The sequence below is a fragment of the Geotrypetes seraphini genome, chromosome 7 (genome assembly GCF_902459505.1).
Source record: "Geotrypetes seraphini chromosome 7, aGeoSer1.1, whole genome shotgun sequence".
Taxonomy (NCBI): domain Eukaryota; kingdom Metazoa; phylum Chordata; class Amphibia; order Gymnophiona; family Dermophiidae; genus Geotrypetes; species Geotrypetes seraphini.
Window position 1 is genome coordinate 28176500 of NC_047090.1, and position 20533 is coordinate 28197032.

Sequence of the window (20533 nt, forward strand, 5' to 3'; positions counted from 1 at the left end):
GCATCCACCACCCTCTCCGTTAAGAAGAATTTCCCTACATTTCTCTTGAGTCTACCACCCCTCAACCTCAAATTATGTCCTCTGGTTTTACCAGAAGAGAGCCTAGCCCTACTGCATACAGGTGCCTATCAATTAATGGCACCTTTTACACGTGTATGGGCTGCGTTCCTCTAGACACCAGTTTATAGAATTGCCTTCCAGACCCTCGATGGTTTTCTGAGTTTTCATAGCTGCCAGGATCTATTTGTGACCAGCTGAGCGGAAAGATACCAAAAGTGGGGTATGTGACTTATTTATACCACAAGACAGAGAGATATTAACCACATAATTTTGCCAAATTTCAGCCCCGGGTATGGACTCATTACATCTTTAAAAAATGAGAAATGTTTATCAGTAAAAATGTACGTTTTTCAGAAAGACACATATCAAAAATAGAAAACTGAAAACTATCCCTTTAATCCAAAGTTATGAAAAATATTGCCTAGTCCCTTTCTACTAACCCTATAGTGCACAAAACTTTCAAAAATGAAAGTTGCACAAATTTATACCTCACAACTTTATAGCTTTTATATCTGTTATCTGTAATCCCATTTTTGAAAATAGCTGCTCTTTGCTGCCCCCAGAAGGTATCACCCTAATTCGCCAAAAGGTTAAACCTAGTTCTTTCCGGTCAGTTGTGTAGCAGCAGGTGGGCCAGCCACTATGAACTCAGGCACACCTAGCAGTGGCAAGCTGTGATGTGACTGACGGGGATCACCAAACCCTGCCAGTTGAAGACTCCTATTACAGTATATCTCCATCTCCTCCCCCCCTCCCCCCCGGTGATTGGGAGTTTTTAACTCCACTCCTTCAATACATTTTAAATCCTTCAGTTCTTCTCTAGCAACAAGCAGTGACTCACAACTGCTGTTCACGCTGGCCCTAAGCCTTCCTTTCTGACGCAACTTCCTGTTCATGGAATCAGGAAGTTGCATCAGAATGAAGGCTTGGGTAGCACAAGCTGTAGGTATGAGTTATTATGAGTAATTGGGAGGAGAGAGAGTTATGTATTTGTATTAGGGTTGTTTATTTTAATTTGCTTTTGATGTATGCCATTATTTTTCTGTTTTGATGATTGTGTGTTCACAATATTTTTTTGAGATGATTTTGAAAATGCTTTGCTTTGCATTTGTTACCCCGATGATTGGGGTAATGTTTTTTTGTTTTTAATTTATTATAATTTCAATACAATTCAAATCAGAAAAGTACAGGATGAAGATATACATTACATAAATAGTATAAGACAACATATAACCAAAGATTTTATTTTTTGGGATCCTATACACTTACATCAGTTTTTAGAGTTACGTGAACAAGAAATGAAATCACGGGTACAAGGGCAGGATAATAATAATAATAATAAGACCTGATCTTAGATAGGGAGTCAGAAAAAAGAAAAGCACTAAAAGGTTTAACTCTGGGTTTCTGAGTTATTATTTTCCTTATACTTTAAGGGTTTTTTTTGTTATTGCCTCTAACTTTCTCATTATTGTGGGCTAGGAAGATTCTATTATAGGAAAGGGGTAACGTTATATGGTGATGATTGTTGTGTTTTGCATGTGCTGTTTGCCATTTGGGGTTAATTCTCTAACAAGTGAAATAAAAGAATGCAAAATCAAGAAAGAAAGAAATAGAACCAGGTTGATTTATAAGTGAAAAATATTCAACCAGGAGAGAGCAGTGATGTCAATGTCACGCTGACCTTCTCCACAAAGTAGAAATTTGCTGGGCTACTGTTGTGACTAGGGTTAACATATGGCTCCAGAAAAAGGAGGACAGATTGAGACATCCGGGTTTTACTTCCATTTGTTTCAATAGAAGTAAAAAGCTCAGATGTCTCTTATCTGTCCTCCTTGCTTCCATTGCTTTTAGTAGAAGTAAAACCCGGATGTCTCAATCCGTCCTCTTTTTTCTGGAGCCATATGGTAACCCTAGTTGTGACAGTGCCACTGAATTTGAGCCTGGTGCTGCTGGTTTTACCTTTCAGAAGCACTGCAATCACAGTCTGAAAAATAAAACCTCACCTGCAAAGCAGGCACAGAGAGAGAGACATTTGGTTGGGTTTTAAATAAAAATGGCCCAGAATGACAATGGGAGCTTTGAAAAATGCTGTTCCCTGCATCCCCAACCCCTGGTGACCTGGATATATTCTTTGCTCTTTAGTATCCTGTTTGCCTTACATCCCAGAAAAGGGGACGGTTGGAGCCAGTGGAGATCTTGCTCCTCTGTCTCACCTTGCTCTGGGCCTAATTGGAGAAGGAAAAATGTGGTCTCCTAAGAGCGGATGGGCTGATGCCAAATATGTAAGTTTATTGTGCAATCTGCTTAGATGCCATATTATCCTGATCAGATGTAGGGAAGCCCTTTCATATTTTTATGAATAAACATGAGCTATCTCTCTTCTTACAAGTCTGGTGGAAGCTGTACTGATTGCAAGATTATACCAGAATCCAGTGGCATGCGGTCAGGGCCTTCAGAGGATTCACCCCACCTCCTAAAGGCCCTGAGGGTATTGTTCTGAATTTTATTGGTTGATCAGGCAACAGGCAGATGCTGCTCAGCCAATCAAATTTAGATCAGTACTGTCAGGGCCTTCAGGGGGGTTCGGTCCTTTAAGGCTTTTATGTGGATGAAATTATTTTATGTGGATGATTTCAGTGTACCTTTGGAACTTTGACACTTTCAAATAAAGTCCATTTAGGAACATCGTCACTCCACAGAGGTTTTTTTGGCTATCTCTCTTCTTACAAGTCTGGTGGAAGCTGTACTGATTGCAAGATTATACTAGAATCCAGTGGCATGCGGTCAGGGCCTTCAGAGGATTCACCCCACCTCCTAAGGGCCCTGAGGGTATTGCTCTGAATTTTATTGGTTGATCAGGCAACAGGCAGATGCTGCTCAGCCAATCAAATTTAGATCAGTACTGTCAGGGCCTTCAGGGGGGTTCGGTCCTTTAAGGCTTATATGTGGATGAAATTATTTTATGTGGATGATTTCAGTGTACCTTTGGAACTTTGACACTTTCAAATAAAGTCCATTTAGGAACATCGTCACTCCACAGAGGTTTTTTTGGCTATCTCTCTTCTTACAAGTCTGGTGGAAGCTGTACTGATTACAAGATTATACTAGAATCCAGTGGCATGCGGTCAGGGCCTTCAGAGGATTCACCCCACCTCCTAAGGGCCCTGAGGGTATTGCTCTAAATTTTATTGGTTGATCAAGCAACAGGCAGATGCTGCTCAGCCAATCAAATTCAGATCAGTACTGTCAGGGCCTTCAGGAGGGTTCAGAGAATCCCCAGCACAAGAACCCTGCCTTTTTTTTTTAACTTTGTGTTTGATTCAGTTTGACTGGTTGAGCAAGCTGCCTACTCAACAAATCAAACTGCATCAAGCAAAACAAAAAAATTACAAAGCAGGGCTGTAGTGCTTGAGATTCACTGAATCCCCTGAAAGCCCTCACCGCACGCCTCTGCCAGTATCTCATCCAAACCAAAGAGCAGTTTCCAAAGTTATATGCAATATTCATGGATTCAATCCTATGCCTGCTAATAAAGCACATCTTATAAATTACTTTGGTGTGCCACAAAGTTTCAAGTTTTTAAAAATTATCTTGATGCTACTGTGCTATATCACATGCCAACAAGCATTAGCACATGTTTCGAGCCACAGGTCCAATTTTATGCAGTGAGACCTATTTACAAGGGGCCGCAGAAAAGTTCTCATCCCAACCAAGAAGAGAATGATGTGGCACCATCTCTGCAGCATTGTGACCCTATGTTCAAATCTGTTTTATTAATAGTAAAGACATAAAAATAGAACCAACAGAATCCAGAATATACAAATAGGCAACAAGTCAGAACTGTGCAAGAAAACACAACCCACCCAAGCCCGCCCCAACAAAACAAATCCCCTCCCCCCCTCATGAGATCAGTAGAGAAGGTGACCAAGAGGTCTCTAACACTTCAGGGGCCCAGACTCTTGTGGCCCCTGCAATATCCAAAAAGGGGGGATCCCCCCCATAAAAAAACACCCTAAAAGAGTAAAAGAAAGGTGATTGCAGTATCTGGTTTCGAGCTAAAGTTCAATATCCCACAGACTTCCTAAGGAATAGTATTCAAAATGAGGCTATGCCCTCGTGAGGATAAAGAATTCAGATAAGCACCCCAAACGATCAAAAAATGACCACGTTTGTGTGGGCGGCCCACCGCCTCACGGGCCTCCCACAAGGCCAAAGTATGCACCAAGGATCTCCAAAAGGATGGCGGTTCAGACACAGTCCAAGATTGCAGGCTACATTTACGAACAAGGAGACACACCTTACAACACCACAGGGAACCCCCTTTAGGTAAACCTTGGAAAGCTCCTGTGAAGTCCAAGACCAATTGCTCCACTGTGCCCAAGAGGATGCAAGGAAAAAGGCGTTGGATATAATTTATTATAGTCCTCCAAAAGGAGCGTATAGTCCAACAATCCCAAAAAGAATGAGCAAAAGTATTTGGTTCCCAGCCACACTTCAAACAAAGAGGGGAGGGAATTCCCCCAATTTTATGTAACTGCACTTGGTTATAATAAGTTCTATAAAGCACCTGAACATAACACTCCCGAAATACCGCTTCCATGATCAACTGAGGGATCCCACTCACAGTACCCAGAATGTTCCACCGACTAAGGTCTCTATGAAGCTCCTGTCCCCACCTGGCCTGCCGTCTCTGAAAGTCTTTAGGACTTTCAAACTGACCTAGGGCCTTATGCAGTACCGATAGCGATGTGTGAGAGCCCGCTACCCCTGTAAAAAAAAACCCCAAAGACTCTTCCCGATAGGTTGCACAATCTGCTCCGGAGGGAGAGAAGAAATGTAGTGCTTAGCCTGATAATGGCCCAACTGATCACCAAACTCATGAAGAGATTTTAGATGGCCCTCCGGAGTCAGCAAATATTCCACTGTGTGGATCCCACGGTGAGCCCAATCCAAGAAAGTGGGGTTATCTCTCCCCAGGAGAAAAGCCAAATTCCCACTCAGAGATATCTGATTAGTCACCCTGGGGTCCCCGCCCAACTTACAGATGAAACTCCCCCACACCGCCCTCATAGATTTTAAAAGAACACTTGACCGGAACCCAGGTGGGATTTCCTTAGTAGGCAAATGTAAAAGACTAAGAAAAGAATGAGGGACATATAAAGCTGATTCAATATTCAAAGAGGTATATTGATCCTCTCCCTGGAGCCAGTCCTTCAGATGGGGCAGCAAGCAGGTGTCATTGTAAAGTCCAAAATTGGGTAATCCTAATCCCCCCTGTATCTAGCCTCCTTCCAAGTTATGGTAGCGGACTTTCGGCTTGCGCCAATTCCAACAAAATCTAGATATTAACTGAGCCAAATGAGTAAGATCTTTTTTTCATCAAGCGAATGGGGAGCGTTTGCATAACATATAACCAACGGGAAAAAAATCACCATCCGAACCAAAGCTATGTGGCCCAGCAAGGACAAAGGAAGATCCCCCTCCCATGTTTCGAGTTGAAGTTTGGTAGCTGCAATAAGTTTAGAAACATTGATCGAGTAAAGCTGAACTGTAGAAGGTGGTAAGTACACACCCAGATACTTAAAAGAACCCGAAGCCCAGTGCAATGGAAAGGCAGTCCCCTACTGGGTCTTGAGATCAGGGGAAGATGGTAAGGTTTCAGATTTTAAGAGGTTCAGCCTAAAACCAGCAAAATCCCCATATTCCCCAATGGATTCCAACAAGGCCAACAAGGAGCAGTGAGGATCCGTAAGGTGAGCAAAAAGATCATCCGCAAAGGCGGCAAGTTTGAAACTATGACCCTCCATCCGAACCCCAGAGATATCTGGGTTAGAATAAACATCTCTAAGGAGCGGATCCAGAGTCAATTTAATCCACATGTCTGCATTTAGGACCACTTAGGGACCCCTGAAGAAGACTATTTTGTCAAAACACGGACCGTGTTGGGTCCATATGTTTCCCAGAGGTTCAGGCCCCTGCCTTCAACTTGGACTTCGACTCTCCACAATTTTTTTGTTTCTTCGATATTACTCTCTGTGGAGGGACCAGGGCCAATTTTTTTGTTGTGCCATGATACTTGCAAGTTATTCCCCACTTTTCTTGACACGTTTCATATCAACAATATGAAATGAAAAGGGTGGAATAACTTAAGTTTCATGGCTCCACATCATTCTCTTCATAGTTGGGCTGAGAACTTTACAGCGGCCCCTTGTACTAATAAGCTGTTGACAGTATTAGAGCATGCTAATACTGTAGTGCAGTTCAATAATTTTAATTCAATTTAATCTAATGGAAACTTTGTTTGATTCTCTTTGCATACATATGGATTAAAAAATAAGGCTTTATATACACAAAAAAAGATGACTTCATTATGTTCATCAGGACAGTACTATGTGATTGATCTTAATATTAGCATGTGGTAGGGCCTATATGTTTTCAGATGGAAACATTGCAGAAAGTAAGAGGCCTAGTAATTAATCATTTACCTTTAAACATAAACTGTGTATGTGGGGGGGGGGTGGAGGGGGGGAGATGCTTTTGCACATCAACCCTTATGAATTAGAAGCAATAAGCTTAATCCCATATTAAGTTGTTCCATAGGGTCAGTTGAGCAGCTTACCCTCTAGAACAGAGGTCGGCAACCTATAGTACAATGCATGCCCATTTTTTTTCCAGACTGAGTTATGATAAACAATTGAGAGCCAAGAGCAGAAGAAGGGGGTAGGCCTCGGTATTAAGCAGAGAGCCGGGACCTTATATGCTCTTCTGGATCAGAGACTAGTTGTTGGACCATTATTGTTGGTTTAATAAATGTAACTGTCGGATGGTATAGCCATCTCTCTTGCCTGTTCCTCAAACAATTGAGAACCGTCACGCGTTTCTTTTCTTTGCACCCCCAGAGATGCCTGCCAGTTGAAGAAGTTCTCCACATGGACTCCCCGTGCTGTTTCAGCAGTGGGGAAGTCGGTGGTGGCATGAACTGAGTCTGCATGGGGGGCAGGAAGCATGTCACCGACTTCCCCACTCCTCAGACAGCAAGAGGGGAGAGGATGGACTCAGGCTACCAGACGTCCGGGGGTCCATACGGCTCTTCAAATCCTGGCATTTTGTATGGGTTTTGAAAAGTCTCCTCTCAATCGCATCAGGCAGGAGGCAATCCACGCATTTGCGGGTGCCACGCAATGATGTCATGCGCATGCATGCGTGATGTCATCGTGTGGCATTCGCGCATGCGTGGATTGCTTCCTGCCCGACCAAAGCAGGCAACGGGGGACGGAGCTAGGGTGGGACTTGGGCGGAAATGGGTGTGCTTGGGGGGTGTCTAGGGTATCCTGATTTTACAATCGTAAAATCTGGCAACCCTATCTACATGGCAACATGCATGCTACCTTGTGGCATAGGTGCCATACGTTTTTGACCCCCTGCTCTAGAATTACTGTATTACGGTATGGCTTTCTGTGAGGTGACTCCAGGAGTACTCTTGCATGTTTTTCAAAAACATAAGAAAGGAGAAGAAATGGGGCAGAAAGCAATATTGTGGCCTTTCCAGCTACTGCTACAGCCTGGGGATCCTGGTTCAGCCACTCGTTACTATGCCAGCAGAGTAACGTGGTTCATAGGGATAAGCAGTCACTGGCACCCCTTAGAAAATCAGTGCATGCTTAATCAATTTAACACACACTAACCTATGACTAAATGTATATTAAGTCAATTAGCATGTTCTAATCCAATTTAAAGAACTGTATTAAAAGAATGCATGAAAGGAACAAACTGTTGGAATGAAGCCCATAAGAACTGAACTTGTGTGCCCTGTGCACGTTCATAGAGGTTGGTAATACTGGAAAAAACATACCTTATTCTCCACATAGAGGGATTTTTGCGAGATTGCAGGAATTTAGCAAAATGTGCATCTCACCGGCTTCTCTGATTATATCAATCCACAGGTGTTGCAAGCTCATGGACTGAAACCTGTTTCTCTGAAACCCAAAGAGGTAATGTAAAGCAACTAGGAATTAGCTCCTGATTTAAATGGCCACTGCTGGCTTATTCAAGGTGATAGAGAAAAAGGCTTCAATGTGGCCTCACATCATGGCAGTGAAATTCTAATCTAATCTAATCTAAACCTTAGGTTTGTATACCGCATCATCTCTACATTCGTAAAGCTCGACATGGTTAACAAGAGTTAGGGTAGAAAGGAACTCCAGTGGAGGGAAGAGACAAAATGTGGAGAAAAATTTAGAGGGCTAGTATGACCAGAGAAGGAGGAGGAGTTACGTTTTCGAGAATAACCAGGTTTTCAGATGTTTACGGAAGAGTTGGAGAGAGCTCAGATTCCTAAGAGGGGAGGTAAGGTTGTTCCAGAGCTGAGTGATTCTGAAAGGGAGGGAAGAACCTAGTTTTCCTACAAGTGAAACGCCTTTTAAAGAAGGAAAGGAAAGTTTCAGTTTTTGGGTGGATCTGGTGGAATTGGGGTTAGAGGAGTTCCAAGCGAGAGGAATGAAGGGAGGGAGGATGCCGTGTAGAATCTTGAAAGTGAGGCAGGCACATTTGAAGTGGACTCTGGAGATTATCGGAAGCCAATAGTAACACAATCTTGTGTTTGCTCCGAGTGCAGATGTCTACGGGGAAAGGTATAATGGTTCAGGATGAAATTTATGTTAATCTAAAACAGCAGGGAGTGATCCTTTTTTTTTTTTTAAAGTCTCAAAAGTAAAAGACTGAACTAATTGCCTTCGAAAAACTGTTCTCTTTTCCTGTAGGAACTGGCAGTGCATTTTTTTTTTCTAGCAAAATGGTGCTGGGTGGGTGATTACTGAAAGACCTGGTACATATCAGCCAAGCTCCCTGCAACCAGTTACAGTATCTATGCAAAGGCAGCAATGGTGTGGAGAGCCTGGGTTCTTTCATTAATACTTGGCACACTCTGATGTAACATTTATCCAGTCAATATCGAGGTAGTTGAAATCACTTATTATTACTGTTACCCAATTGCCAGCTTTCCTAATTTCTGTAAGCATTTCTTCATCTGTCTTTTCATTCTCTCCCAGCGGACAGTAGTAGAATCCTATCAGTATATTCCTTCCCTTCACATATAGAATTTCTATCCATGTGTGAATTTCTATCTGTTTCATGAGGAATGTTTGAATCAAGTCCCTACTTAACATATAGCGCAACCCCCCCCCCCCCAACTTGATCCACTCTATCATTTCAATATAATTTGTAATTTTCTCTAGTGTACAGGATTGTTGAAGACCTCCTACCTTATTTGCACCATTTTCGACTTTCTGAAGTCCACCTAATCTGCAGGAGGTCACATTGATCCATGGTGAATTGATTGGAGAGGAAAAGGTTGTTTCATTTTCAAAATGCATGCTTGCCAACATTTGTAACTTGAGATGAAGATATGGGTGAGAAAATAGGACGATACCCTCCTCTCTTAATAAATCTTCTGCAGGAAGAGAGGGGAACAAGTAGTCAATATTTACCCAAATGAGAACAAGCTACCATCTAAAGGTCCAAATTATTATTATTATGATTATCATAGGAGGAAATTTTTTTTCACTCAGAGAATAGTTAAGCTCTGGAATGCATTGCCAAAGGATGTGGTAAGAGCGGATAGTGTAGCTGGTTTTAAGAAAGGTTTGGACAGTTTCCTGGAGGAAAAGTCCATAGTCTGTTATTGAGAAAGACATTGGGGAAGCCAATGTTTGCCCTGTATTGGTAGCAGGTATTAGTGGCCTGGATTGGCCTCCATGAGAACGGGCTACTGGGCTTGATGGACCATTGGTATGATTCATTATGGCTGTTCTTATGCTCCTATGTGTGCCAAGTATAGGACAATTAAGCCATTGTAACATCACTGATGAGGTTGGCTCTGAGGCACTGTGGAATGAGGCATTATAACATCACAGTCTCAGCTCTGGAATTTTGCTCTCATTAGTGTTCCGGAATCTTGCTATTCTTTGAGATGCTGGAATGTTGCTACTCCTTGGGTTTTGGCCAGGTACTAGTGACCTGGATTGGCCACCGTGAGAACGGGCTACTGGGCTTGATGGACCATTGGTCTGACCCAGTAAGTATGTTCTTAGATGCAGAGAGCTATATAATCAAACTTTCATTTTTTCTACCCTCACCTCCCTTCTAAAAATAATCTGTTTGCAGAGAGCTGTGCCCGCTTTCTCTGCAGATAATTTTTTGTCCGAATCAATGTGCATGGTTTAGATTATATTAACCTATGCATGTCGTTCCATTCTCCAAACTACTTGTACATCTTCCCCCCCCCCCCAGAAATGCCATTTCATCTTGTAAGGCAAAACTACCCATAGAGCAATAAAACAAAGGTAATTTTTCCCACACTGAAGGTGGGCAATAATCAAAACCTCTATTTCTGTGGTTAAAACCCTGTCTTATTACCCATGGACATGACTAAGAAGCTCGTCATATACTATATCATGAGTCTGCAACATTTTGCCTAGACTACTGTAACATCATATATGTGGGTGTACCCAAATCATCATTGAAGCAACTTCAATCATTACAGAATGCTACTGTTTGCTTCCTATGTACTGTAGAGCAAAATGATATGATTCGGTGACCCCTTTGTTCAAGCAATTATGTTCACTTCCACTTTACTACCGTATAAAATTTAAGATCTTAATATTAACTTTTCGAGCCCTATGTGAGGGTGTACCCAGCTACCTCTCTTACTGTATGATTCCTTACCCTTCTCCTTGAGTTCTTCAATCTTGGAAAAGAGTTGGCTGAGGGGAGATATGATTGAAGTCTAAAAAATCCTGAGTGGAATAGAACGGGTACAAGTGGATCGATTTATCACTCCGTCAAAAATTACAAAGGCTAGGGGACACCCGATGAAGTTACAGGGAAATACTTTTAAACCAATAGGAGAAATTTTTTTTTTTCCACTCAGCGAATAGTTAAGCTCTGGAACGTATTGCCAGAGGTTGTGGTAAGAGCGGATAACGTAACTGGTTTTAAGAAAGGTATGGACAGTTTCCTGGAGGAAAAGTCCATAGTCTGTTATTGAGAAAGACATGGGGGAAGCCACTGCTTGCCCTGGATCGGTAGCATGGAATGTTGCTACTCTTTGCGATTCTAGAATCTTGTTACTCTTTGGGATTCTGGAATTTTGCTTACTCTGAGATAATGGAACTTTGCTACTCTTTAGGTTTTGGCCAGGTACTAGAGACCTGGATTGGCCACCGTGAGAACGAGCTACTGTGCTTGATCGACCATTGGTCTGACCCAGTAAGGCTATTCTTATGTTCTTAATCACTGAACGACCATAAATTGGTTCTCCCCTCACCAGCCCAAGCACATTAGGAGAGTACACATACATCTGCATTTTATATTTATCCTAAAGTGCTTGGAACAAATTGCCCTCTCATCTACATCTTGAAACATCTACGAAACAGTTTAAGGTAAATCTTAAAACTCACTTATGTTCTTCAGCTTTTAATTTGTATTAAGTATGATTGTATAGGTTGGGATAGTGTACTGAAAAACTAAGGTTGTTTTTTTGTGTGTGTGTGTGTGACTGCTCTGGAAACGTATGAACTTTCCTTTTATGTTTTAGAGTTCCTTTCCGACTAATGCATTGCATTTTTATTATTGTGCATTGCCTAGATTTGGCTGGAGACAGAATCAGAAATGGGTGGCTCTGTTTTTGTAGGGACTGGCTCTGATCAACGGAACACAGATGATCACCTCTCTGGGATGTGAAGCCGTGGTGAGGGCTGATGCTATCGCCAAACAAGCGGACATTGTGGCTGCTCTTACACTGGAAGTACTGAAGGGCACCACTAGGGCCTTTGATAGTGGTGGGTATTTGAGGGGATGATTCTATGTGGAAAGTGCATCAAATATGCTTGTAAATAGAAACAGAAGGCAGATAAAGACCATACGGCCGATCCAGTCTGCCCATCCATACCATGTGCTATCTCAACCTCTCCTTTAGATAACCTTGTCCCAAGCTTTCTTGAAATCATATACAGTACTCCACCGAAATTCACGGGGGTTCCATTTTAGGAAACCCCGCAAAATTAAAAAAAACACAAATGCGGTTTTTCACCTGTCAAAAGGCAGGGGAGGCAGGAAAGGGCAGCTGGAGAGGCAGGAGAGGGGAACTGGAGCGCCAGCGGGTGTAGAAAATCACTCGCGGTCTGCTCCGACCGCCTCTTCCTGTAGTAAAGTCAGGCTACACCAATCAGGAGCTGCTTTGACATGCAGCTCCTGATTGGTGTAGCCCAGGGGTGTCAAAGTCCTTCCTCGAGGGCCGCAATCCAGTCAGGTTTTCAGGATTTCCCCAATGAATATGCATGAGATCTATTTGCATGCACTGCTTTCGTTGTATGCTAATAGATCTCATGCATATTCATTGAGGAAATCCTGAAAACCCGACTGGATTGCGGCCTTCGAGGAGGGACTTCGACACCCCTGGTGTAGCCTGACTTTACTACAGGAAGAGGCGGTCGGAGCAGACCGCGAATGAGTGAGTCCACGATTCGCGAACCGTGAATTCGTGGGGCAACACTGTATAGTCTTCACCTCCATTCCCCTCCACTGGGAGGCTGTTCCATGAATTCACCACCCTTTCCACGCCCACCCCAGTTCTAATAGAGCAGTATATCGCAAACTGTGTGCCTCGGCACACTAGTGTGCCATAGCAGATTCCAGGTGTGCCCTGAGACGCTGGTAAGGAGGAGGGGTGCTGGCGCCAGCTCATTGCCTACAGGAGGGAGACCCAACGTTGGAGTTGCTGCTTGCCCTGGCGAAGAGCTAGAGATGGTGGAGGGAAGTGAAGGCGCGGGTAGGCTGGAGGAGGAGGGGTGCCTACACCCCCAAGATAGCACCTGGGTGGACTACTCACCCCCCTTGCTAAGCCACTGGTGGTTAGGCAGCAGATCGTGAGCGTTTTTCATGTAGGTGCCTATTTTCAATTTAGGTGCAATTAGGCGCTTAACCTAGGCACCTCATTTAGGCCATGAAAGCCCTGGCATAAATAGGGTGCTCCTAAGGTTAGGACTCCTACCGATGCCTAAGCCCAGTTTAAGCGCCACTAAGCACAATTCTGTATAGTGCTCCTGACTTTTACAGAATCGTATTTAACGCTGCACTACTCGGCACCTTTTAGCTGAGATTTATAGAATCGGGACCTTAGTGCGTCTCTTCCCTGACTTGAATTTCAGGAATACCGCGTTTTTGAAAACTCCGTTGCTCTGCTTTCTTTATTTTTTTTTTTGTTCAAAGAGTTTTGCTTTCTTTATTTTTAATCTTCGTAGATATTCACAAGTTGCGGGCTCACCCTGGGCAAATGGAAGTAGCATTTCGATTTCGGTCACTCCTAGATTCAGACCACCACCCATCAGAAATTGCAGGTATATGACTATTTTTTTTCTGGGACGTATGTGCCACTGTGAGACGCCACAAGTGGATAGGAAAGGAAACTGAATACGGGGTTTTCTTCTTGCTCTTTTTCTGCAGAAAGCCACCGGTTTTGCGATCATGTTCAGGATGCATATACGCTGCGCTGCTGCCCTCAGGTAATGTTCACGCTCCACGGGGTTAACATATGGCTCCAGAAAAAGCAGGATGGATTGAGACATCCGGGTTTTACTTCCATTGCTGTCAACCCAGATGTCTATATTTGTCCTCCTTTCTTCCATTGCATTCAGTGGAAGTAAAACCTGGATGTCTCAATCCGTCCTCTTTTTCTGGAGCCTTATGGTAGCCCTAACCCTGCACATGGATAAATGCACTCCTCTGATGAAACCTTGTCAGCTGGATTTGTAGCAGGCATCATAGTTTATTTGGTTGGCAAATACCTCTATCATGAAAGCGTATACAATTATACTTTAAAGCAGTGGTTCCCAACCCTGTCCTGGAGGAACACCAGGCCAATTGGGTTTTCAGGCTAGCCCTAATGAATATGCATGAAGCAAATTTGCATGCCTATCACTTCCATCATATGCAAATCTCTCTCATGCATATTCATTAGGGCTAGCCTGAAAACCCGATTGGCCTGGTGTTCCTCCAGGACAGGGTTGGGAATCACTGCTTTAAAGGACACTTGAGATAAGTTATATGCAAGAAAGAAACCACTGGAAGCAGCTTTAAACATGTTTCAGTGCTTCAAAGATAGCATCTTTATTAGAGAATGACACGTGGACAAATTTGTCCCTGTCCCTGCAGGAGCTCACTTTCTCCGTCCCCGCGAGTTTTGTCGCTGGCCCTGTGCCTGCCCCATTCCTGTAAGCTCTGCCTTCACCGCACAAGCCTCAAACACTTATGAATTTAAAGCCGGGGTGTCAAAGTCCCTCCTCGAGGGCCGCAATCCATTTGGGTTTTCAGGATTTCCCCAATGAATATGCATGAGATCTATTTGCATGCACTGCTTTCATTGTATGCTAATAGATCTCATGCATATTCATTGGGAAATCCTGACACCCGACTGGATTGCGGCCCTCGAGGAGGGACTTTGACACCCCTGTTTTAAAGTGTTTGAGGCCTGTGCAGATGAGGACAGAGCTTGCAGGAATGGGGCAGGGACAGGAAAAGGACTCGTGGGGACGTGATGGGAAAATGAGTTCCTGTGGGGACGAGGAAAAGTTTGTCCCCGTTTCATTCTCTAATCTTTTTTGATTTTGGCTCTATTGTGTTCTAGGTACAGACTACCCAGTTACAGGAGGGAGAGTTTAGTCCGGATCTGAATTTCAGGGGACCCTGTCCTAATGCATTATGGGACCTGTAGCACTGATTTCAATGGATAGAATTAGAGACAACAAATCCCACACTGCTTTGGGATGCAAAACCAGGACTGACCCAAAAACGCTTCCTCCTGGAACTGGGTAACTTGGTAGTTGTGGAAATCCAAATTATTTTTGGGTCATGTGATTTCCTGTTTCGTTTGTTTTATTTTCATGTGGCCATTTTTTTTGGCATGGGAGCAAAGTCCATATAATTCACACTATGGCCCTATTTGGAAAAAGTCTGGTTACCAGATTTTCCGTCTGGAAAATCCGGACCCTTAGTCCACCACCCAGTCCCACCCATCCCCGCCCTGTCATGCCCCCATTCTTCCCCATCATATCCCTGATCCCGCCCCTAAGCCCACCTCAGCCCCACCTCCAATCCCTCCCCCCCTCCTCCCCCGCCTGCTCGCGTCGGGCAGGACATCCGCACATGCACGGATGCCATCCTGCACAAAGGAAAGCTTTTCAAAACCCAGACAAATTGTTGGGTTTTGAAAAGCCGTCCGGACCCCTGGACATGGTAACCCTAGGAAAAAGGCACTCTTTTTCTGAAAGAGCATGCACTCTTTTCCCCAATATTAGGGTTACCATATGGCTCCGGAAAAAGGAGGACAGATTGAGACATTCCAGTTTTACTTCCCTTGCTTTCAATGGAGGTACTATAAAAACCCAGATGTCTCAATCTGTCCTCTTACTTGCGCACAGTATTCACAAAGATGGAAGTTACCCAGTTCCAGGCTGGAGACTTGGAGACAGTCCTGGTTTTTGAACTTACATCCCAAAGCAGTATGGGATTTGAAGAGCTTGATCCTAACCATTTAAATCAGTGCTTCAAGTCCCATAATGCACCAGGGTGGGGGTGATCAGAAATCCAGAACTGTCCCCAAATTTCCAGTGCCTAGAACTGGGTAACTTGGCATCTCTGTATTTGTGTATGCACAGTGGTACACGATCAGGAAAAGAATGTGCACTCAGTGGCATAGTAAGGGTGGGCAGATTGCCCCAGCACTGTGTTAGTGGAGGCGCTGGCAACTCTCCCTCTCCGCCCCTCCACTCCTCCCCCATTGTGTACACGCCTTCACTTACCGCCCCCTCCCCCCTCCTTTCCATATCTCTAGCACAGGGCTGCCCAAGTCCGGTCCTCGAGATCCACAATGAACATGCAAGAGAGAGAGATTTGCATACCAAGGCGGCAGTACAGGCAAATCTCTCTCATGTATGTTCATTGTGGATATCCTGAAAACCTGGCACTTTGCTGACCCAAGCAGCGGCTCCAACCTGCTGCTCGTGCCGGCCTCGGAGATCCCCTCTGACGATACTTCCGAGTCCCACAACTAGGAAGCAATGCCCGAGGGAGAGCCCACACCGGTGCGGGCAGCGAGTTGGAAATGCTGCTTGCTCCGGGGAAACTAAACGGGCACAGGTGATGGAGGCGGGTGGAGAAGAGGGCGAGGGAGTAAAGGGGCGCCTCCCACCCTCGCTACGCCAGTGTTTGCAGTCTTTTGGAAAGAGTGTGCCCAACTTTTTTCAAATGAAAGAATGCACGTTTTCACAGCTTTTCAGTTTTTAACGATACATAATAGTCACTTTGACATTTTCCCTGTTGCTGGAAATGACAGCCCATCCCTATAACTTGGCAGCTTTGTACTTTTTTCTGGCTGATAAATAAGATCAGTGCTATGGTAGGCACCCTAGCAATGGGCTATGCATATTAAATAAATGGTTTTTCTCTCTCTCTCTTTTAGGTCCATGGTATTGTAAATGATACAATAGCTTTTGTAAAGAACATAATCATGACTGAAATTAACAGCGCCACCGATAACCCTGTATCTTTTGACGAGCACATTTTATTAAAAACATTAATATTGGGAAACATGATAGTATTGGTTTGATGGACTGGATTGGGGAAAAAAAAAAAAAATTTCACTCAGTGGACAGTTAGACTCTAGAACTCATTGGCAGACGATGTGGTAAAAGCAGTTGGCGTACATGGGTTTAAAACAAGGTTTGGAAAAATTATTTTAGTCTACCAAAGTAGAACTTCACAGAGGTATTGGAGGTATATAAATAAAGATTGTATTGTATTATCCCTGGGAGTCGGTAGCATGGATTCGGATTCTTGTTACTTTTTGAGATCCTGTCTGGTACTAGTGACCTGGATTGGCCACTGTTAGAAAATGGACGTGATGGATTTATGATATAGGATTATTTTGCTTGCTATAAACAGTTTTGAGTCAAGTTTTGTAGGAAGTAGGCAGTCTATGTAACATAACACAGCATTATCAAGCATGTGCCTTAGGGTGACATCATATATTTTAAGGGTATGCTGCCTGTCTCTGGTACAATCAAAGTGGTTTACAATTATAGTTGATCCTTGGCATCCGTGAGAGATTGGGTTTGTACCCACCCCCTCCCCCAATACGAAAATCTATGGAGGTTCAAGTTAGGGTTAGCAGACATGCAGATTTCCACGGACATGTCCTGCTTTTGAGGACCTATCTGGGGGTCCGGACGGCTTTTCAAAACACTACACTTTGTCGTACTTTGAGTATTGCATTCAGTTCTGATCACTATAACTCAAAAAAGATGTAGCAGAATTAGTAAAAATTCAAAGAAGAGTGACCAAACTGATAAAGGGGATGGAACTCCTCTCATATGAGAAAATATCCAGATGCATTGGGAAAAAAAGGAGGTCTGAGCATTAGATTCACTCATGACTGTGCACTGGGAAGTGAAGGTTGGAGCCTCCAGCTTCAGTTCTTTAATAGCATATACAATAAAGTGGTGTACAGAGGCTGACATGAAGAGGCGGCGGATCCGAGAGTCATCCCCCTAGTCTGGAGCCAGGGAGCCCTCTTGACTGCCAGACCCATACAGGGAGCCAGAGTCCTCCAGGACTGAAGCCAAGTCCTGATACAAAAACGGCATGGAGTATGACCTCAAATCCAGCTAGTCTGGCTCCGAAAGTAAACTGGAGCTCAGGCCCGGCCTGCTCAACTGAGAACCAGACACCGGAGGAGAGGATGCTCCCTGGGTCAGCAGCTGTGTACCCGCAGGCTGTACTAACTGACCTGGTCTTGTCAAAAAGGCTCTCCACATCAGATTTACAAATTCTTGTGCAGGGGAAGCAAATGAAGCTTGCAGAATCTCCAGTTTGGCTCTGATGGGTTCCACAGACTCCATGCACCTCCACTTCATGTCATCGTGAGATAGGGGATCAAGACGGGACTTTTTACCCATTTCTTGGACCCACAGTTCACCAGCCCTGGAGGACATGGATGGGCCTAAGCAAAAGCTCCCGCCCCTCCCTTGCACATGCTGTGGTGTGCGGTACATGGAAATTGGTTTGGCACAATTTTTACAAGTAACTGTGTCCTCATACCCTTAGGAGTCCATCCCGGTTGATTAAAATCAAGGAGTTTTGAGGCAGCTAGAGGCTTTTGAAAAAAAAGATTAATTGAAATCCAAGATGGCTACTGCCAGTAAAATCATGCCAAAAATGGCCTGTGGAGACTGATTTGAAAATTCAAAAACACAGAAAAAGGGATTTTGGAGGTGGGAGACCTAAATCCTAACCCCAGAAACCCTCAAAATTGAGATTTTTTTAGACCCATCATGATTTTTCCCATAGGAAATAATGGGACTGTACTCACAGTTCTGTGGAGATGCCTGCCTGCAGCTATTTCAGTGCAGATGGAGAGAAGGAAAAGACTTTCTACCTTTGCTGCTTCCAAATCCAACTCCAAACCAAGAAATCTTCAGGCTGCCAGTCAAACTGACCCTGACTGAGACCTCCACGCCCACGGAACCTTGCTGCACAATGGGAGTGGGCAAACTAATAATAATAACAACTTTATTTTTGTATACCACAGTACCATAACAGTTCAGAGCAGTTAACAGAGTAAGAGACTGTACATATACAGTGATGTTACAAATAAGTCAATCAGCTTAGCTTAGCAAGTTGGGAGTGGTCAGGAAATCCGGAGGTATGTCGGAGATACAAGGCAGGGTTACAAGGCGGGGTTGGGGGGGAGTCAGAGAAATTTGTCAGAGATAGGATTTGATTGATTTCTTGAAAGTTTGGTAAGAGGGTGAGCTAGAGATGAAAGTGGTAAGATAATTTATTCCATTTGCCTGCTTGGAATGCCAGGGATCTATTGAGGAATCTCTTGTAGACACAGCCCTGTAGGGACGGGAAGGTAAACAGGTGGGTATTACGAGTGCAGGTGAGGCCTGAACGTTCAAAGTGATCCGATAGGTAGATTGGAGACAAGCCTGTTAAGGTTTTGAAGCAGAGGCAAGCAAATTTGAAGATGATCCTTGCCTCCATCGGCAGCCAGTGCAGTTTTTTGTAATAAGGGCTTACGGTACATGATCTGATTTTTTTGAGGTTGTAGATGAGGCACACTGCAGCATTCTAAACGATTCTTGGGCGTTTGATGTTTTTTTAAAGGATCCTAGGTATATAATATTGCAGTAGTCCAGGATGCTTAAGATTAAGATCAGTCAGCGCCCTGATACCCCAAGGGTTCTTACACAGGGCACCCACAGCCTGCGTTCAAGCCACTGTAAGACTTAGAAAGCAAGCTGGCTCCTAGGGGATCAGACCCTGAGCCCTGAGGACACACCAGCAGGCTGGCTCCCCAGGTCCACCTGAAGGCTTACCCTGCAGAGCTGCAGCCCTACTCAGCGGAACCTGCGTCCTTTCCCAGGCAGAAGATCCCCAAGAATGGAGTCTCAGGGCACCAAAGCCTCAGAAAAAAATGAACTTAGGCTGAAAAGAAAACCAAAACACAGTTCGCTTGCAGAGGAAAAAACAAAAGGGAACTCTATGAGAGTGCTGCTCAAAGCTGTAAGTATTCTTACTTCTGCAAGTCCAGTTCACGGGAATTGATTGATCACTATGGGGTCCTTTTATCAAGCCGCGCTAGTGGGGTTAGCGCGTCGAACATTTCATCACGTGCTAATCCCCGCGGCTGGCTAAAAAACTAACGCCTGCTCAATGCAGGCGTTAGCGGCTAGTGCGGCAGGCGGTTTAATGCGCAGTATTATGCACGTTAAACCCCTACCGCAGCTTGATAAAAGGACCCCCCTAATGTACGAACTTCTGAGTGAATGTAACAGAATGTCATGTAACAGTTTGATGTTGGGTGCCGTCGACTCGTGCTTGAGTCTTAGTGACTTGATGAATTGCAGATCTAAAATGAAATCAGTTTTGCGCTAGTCTGGAAAGGTCCTCTAGCATCATCCCCATGTAACAGTAGTTCATTTAAATCCAAAAGCAGCTTCTGCAGGGCTTGGTGGGGTTTTTTTGTTTGTTTTGTTTTTAAATCATTGAATTCAGTTGCCAGTTGTCTAAGTCGGTGTTCTTCAACCACTGGTCCATGGACCAGTGCCAGTCCACAGAAATTTCCTGCCGGTCCACAGGGCCAGCACGTGCATCAGGCCCAAAACAGTGTTCTTCAACCGCCGGTCCACGGTGCAATCGACGCGGCATTATCTTCGAGCCAGCTCCCTCTTCCTAACTGATTCGGGCATCCTGCGCCTGAACAGGAAGCCTTCTCTCTAACGTTGCAACGTCAGAGGGAAGGCTTCCAGATGAGGCACGGGATGTGCAAGGTGCAATTAATACTATTATGGGGGCGGGGTCTGGGGTGGAGATTGGGTAGAGATGGGCGGGGGCTGGCCCACAACTTAGCCCCGTG

At 44.3% G+C, this 20533-nt stretch overlaps 1 protein-coding gene across 1 annotated transcript in view; it reads left to right on the forward strand.

The window, feature by feature from the left end:
• HAL (histidine ammonia-lyase) overlaps positions 1-20533 on the forward strand; it is a 52334-nt gene that overhangs the window by 11396 nt on the left and 20405 nt on the right. The window contains exons 9-14 of the mRNA XM_033952395.1: positions 2203-2342; positions 8004-8051; positions 11750-11897; positions 13359-13454; positions 13561-13619; positions 16574-16654. Coding sequence (XP_033808286.1) covers positions 2203-2342; positions 8004-8051; positions 11750-11897; positions 13359-13454; positions 13561-13619; positions 16574-16654 — 572 coding nt within the window. The remainder of the gene's footprint in view (positions 1-2202; positions 2343-8003; positions 8052-11749; positions 11898-13358; positions 13455-13560; positions 13620-16573; positions 16655-20533) is intronic.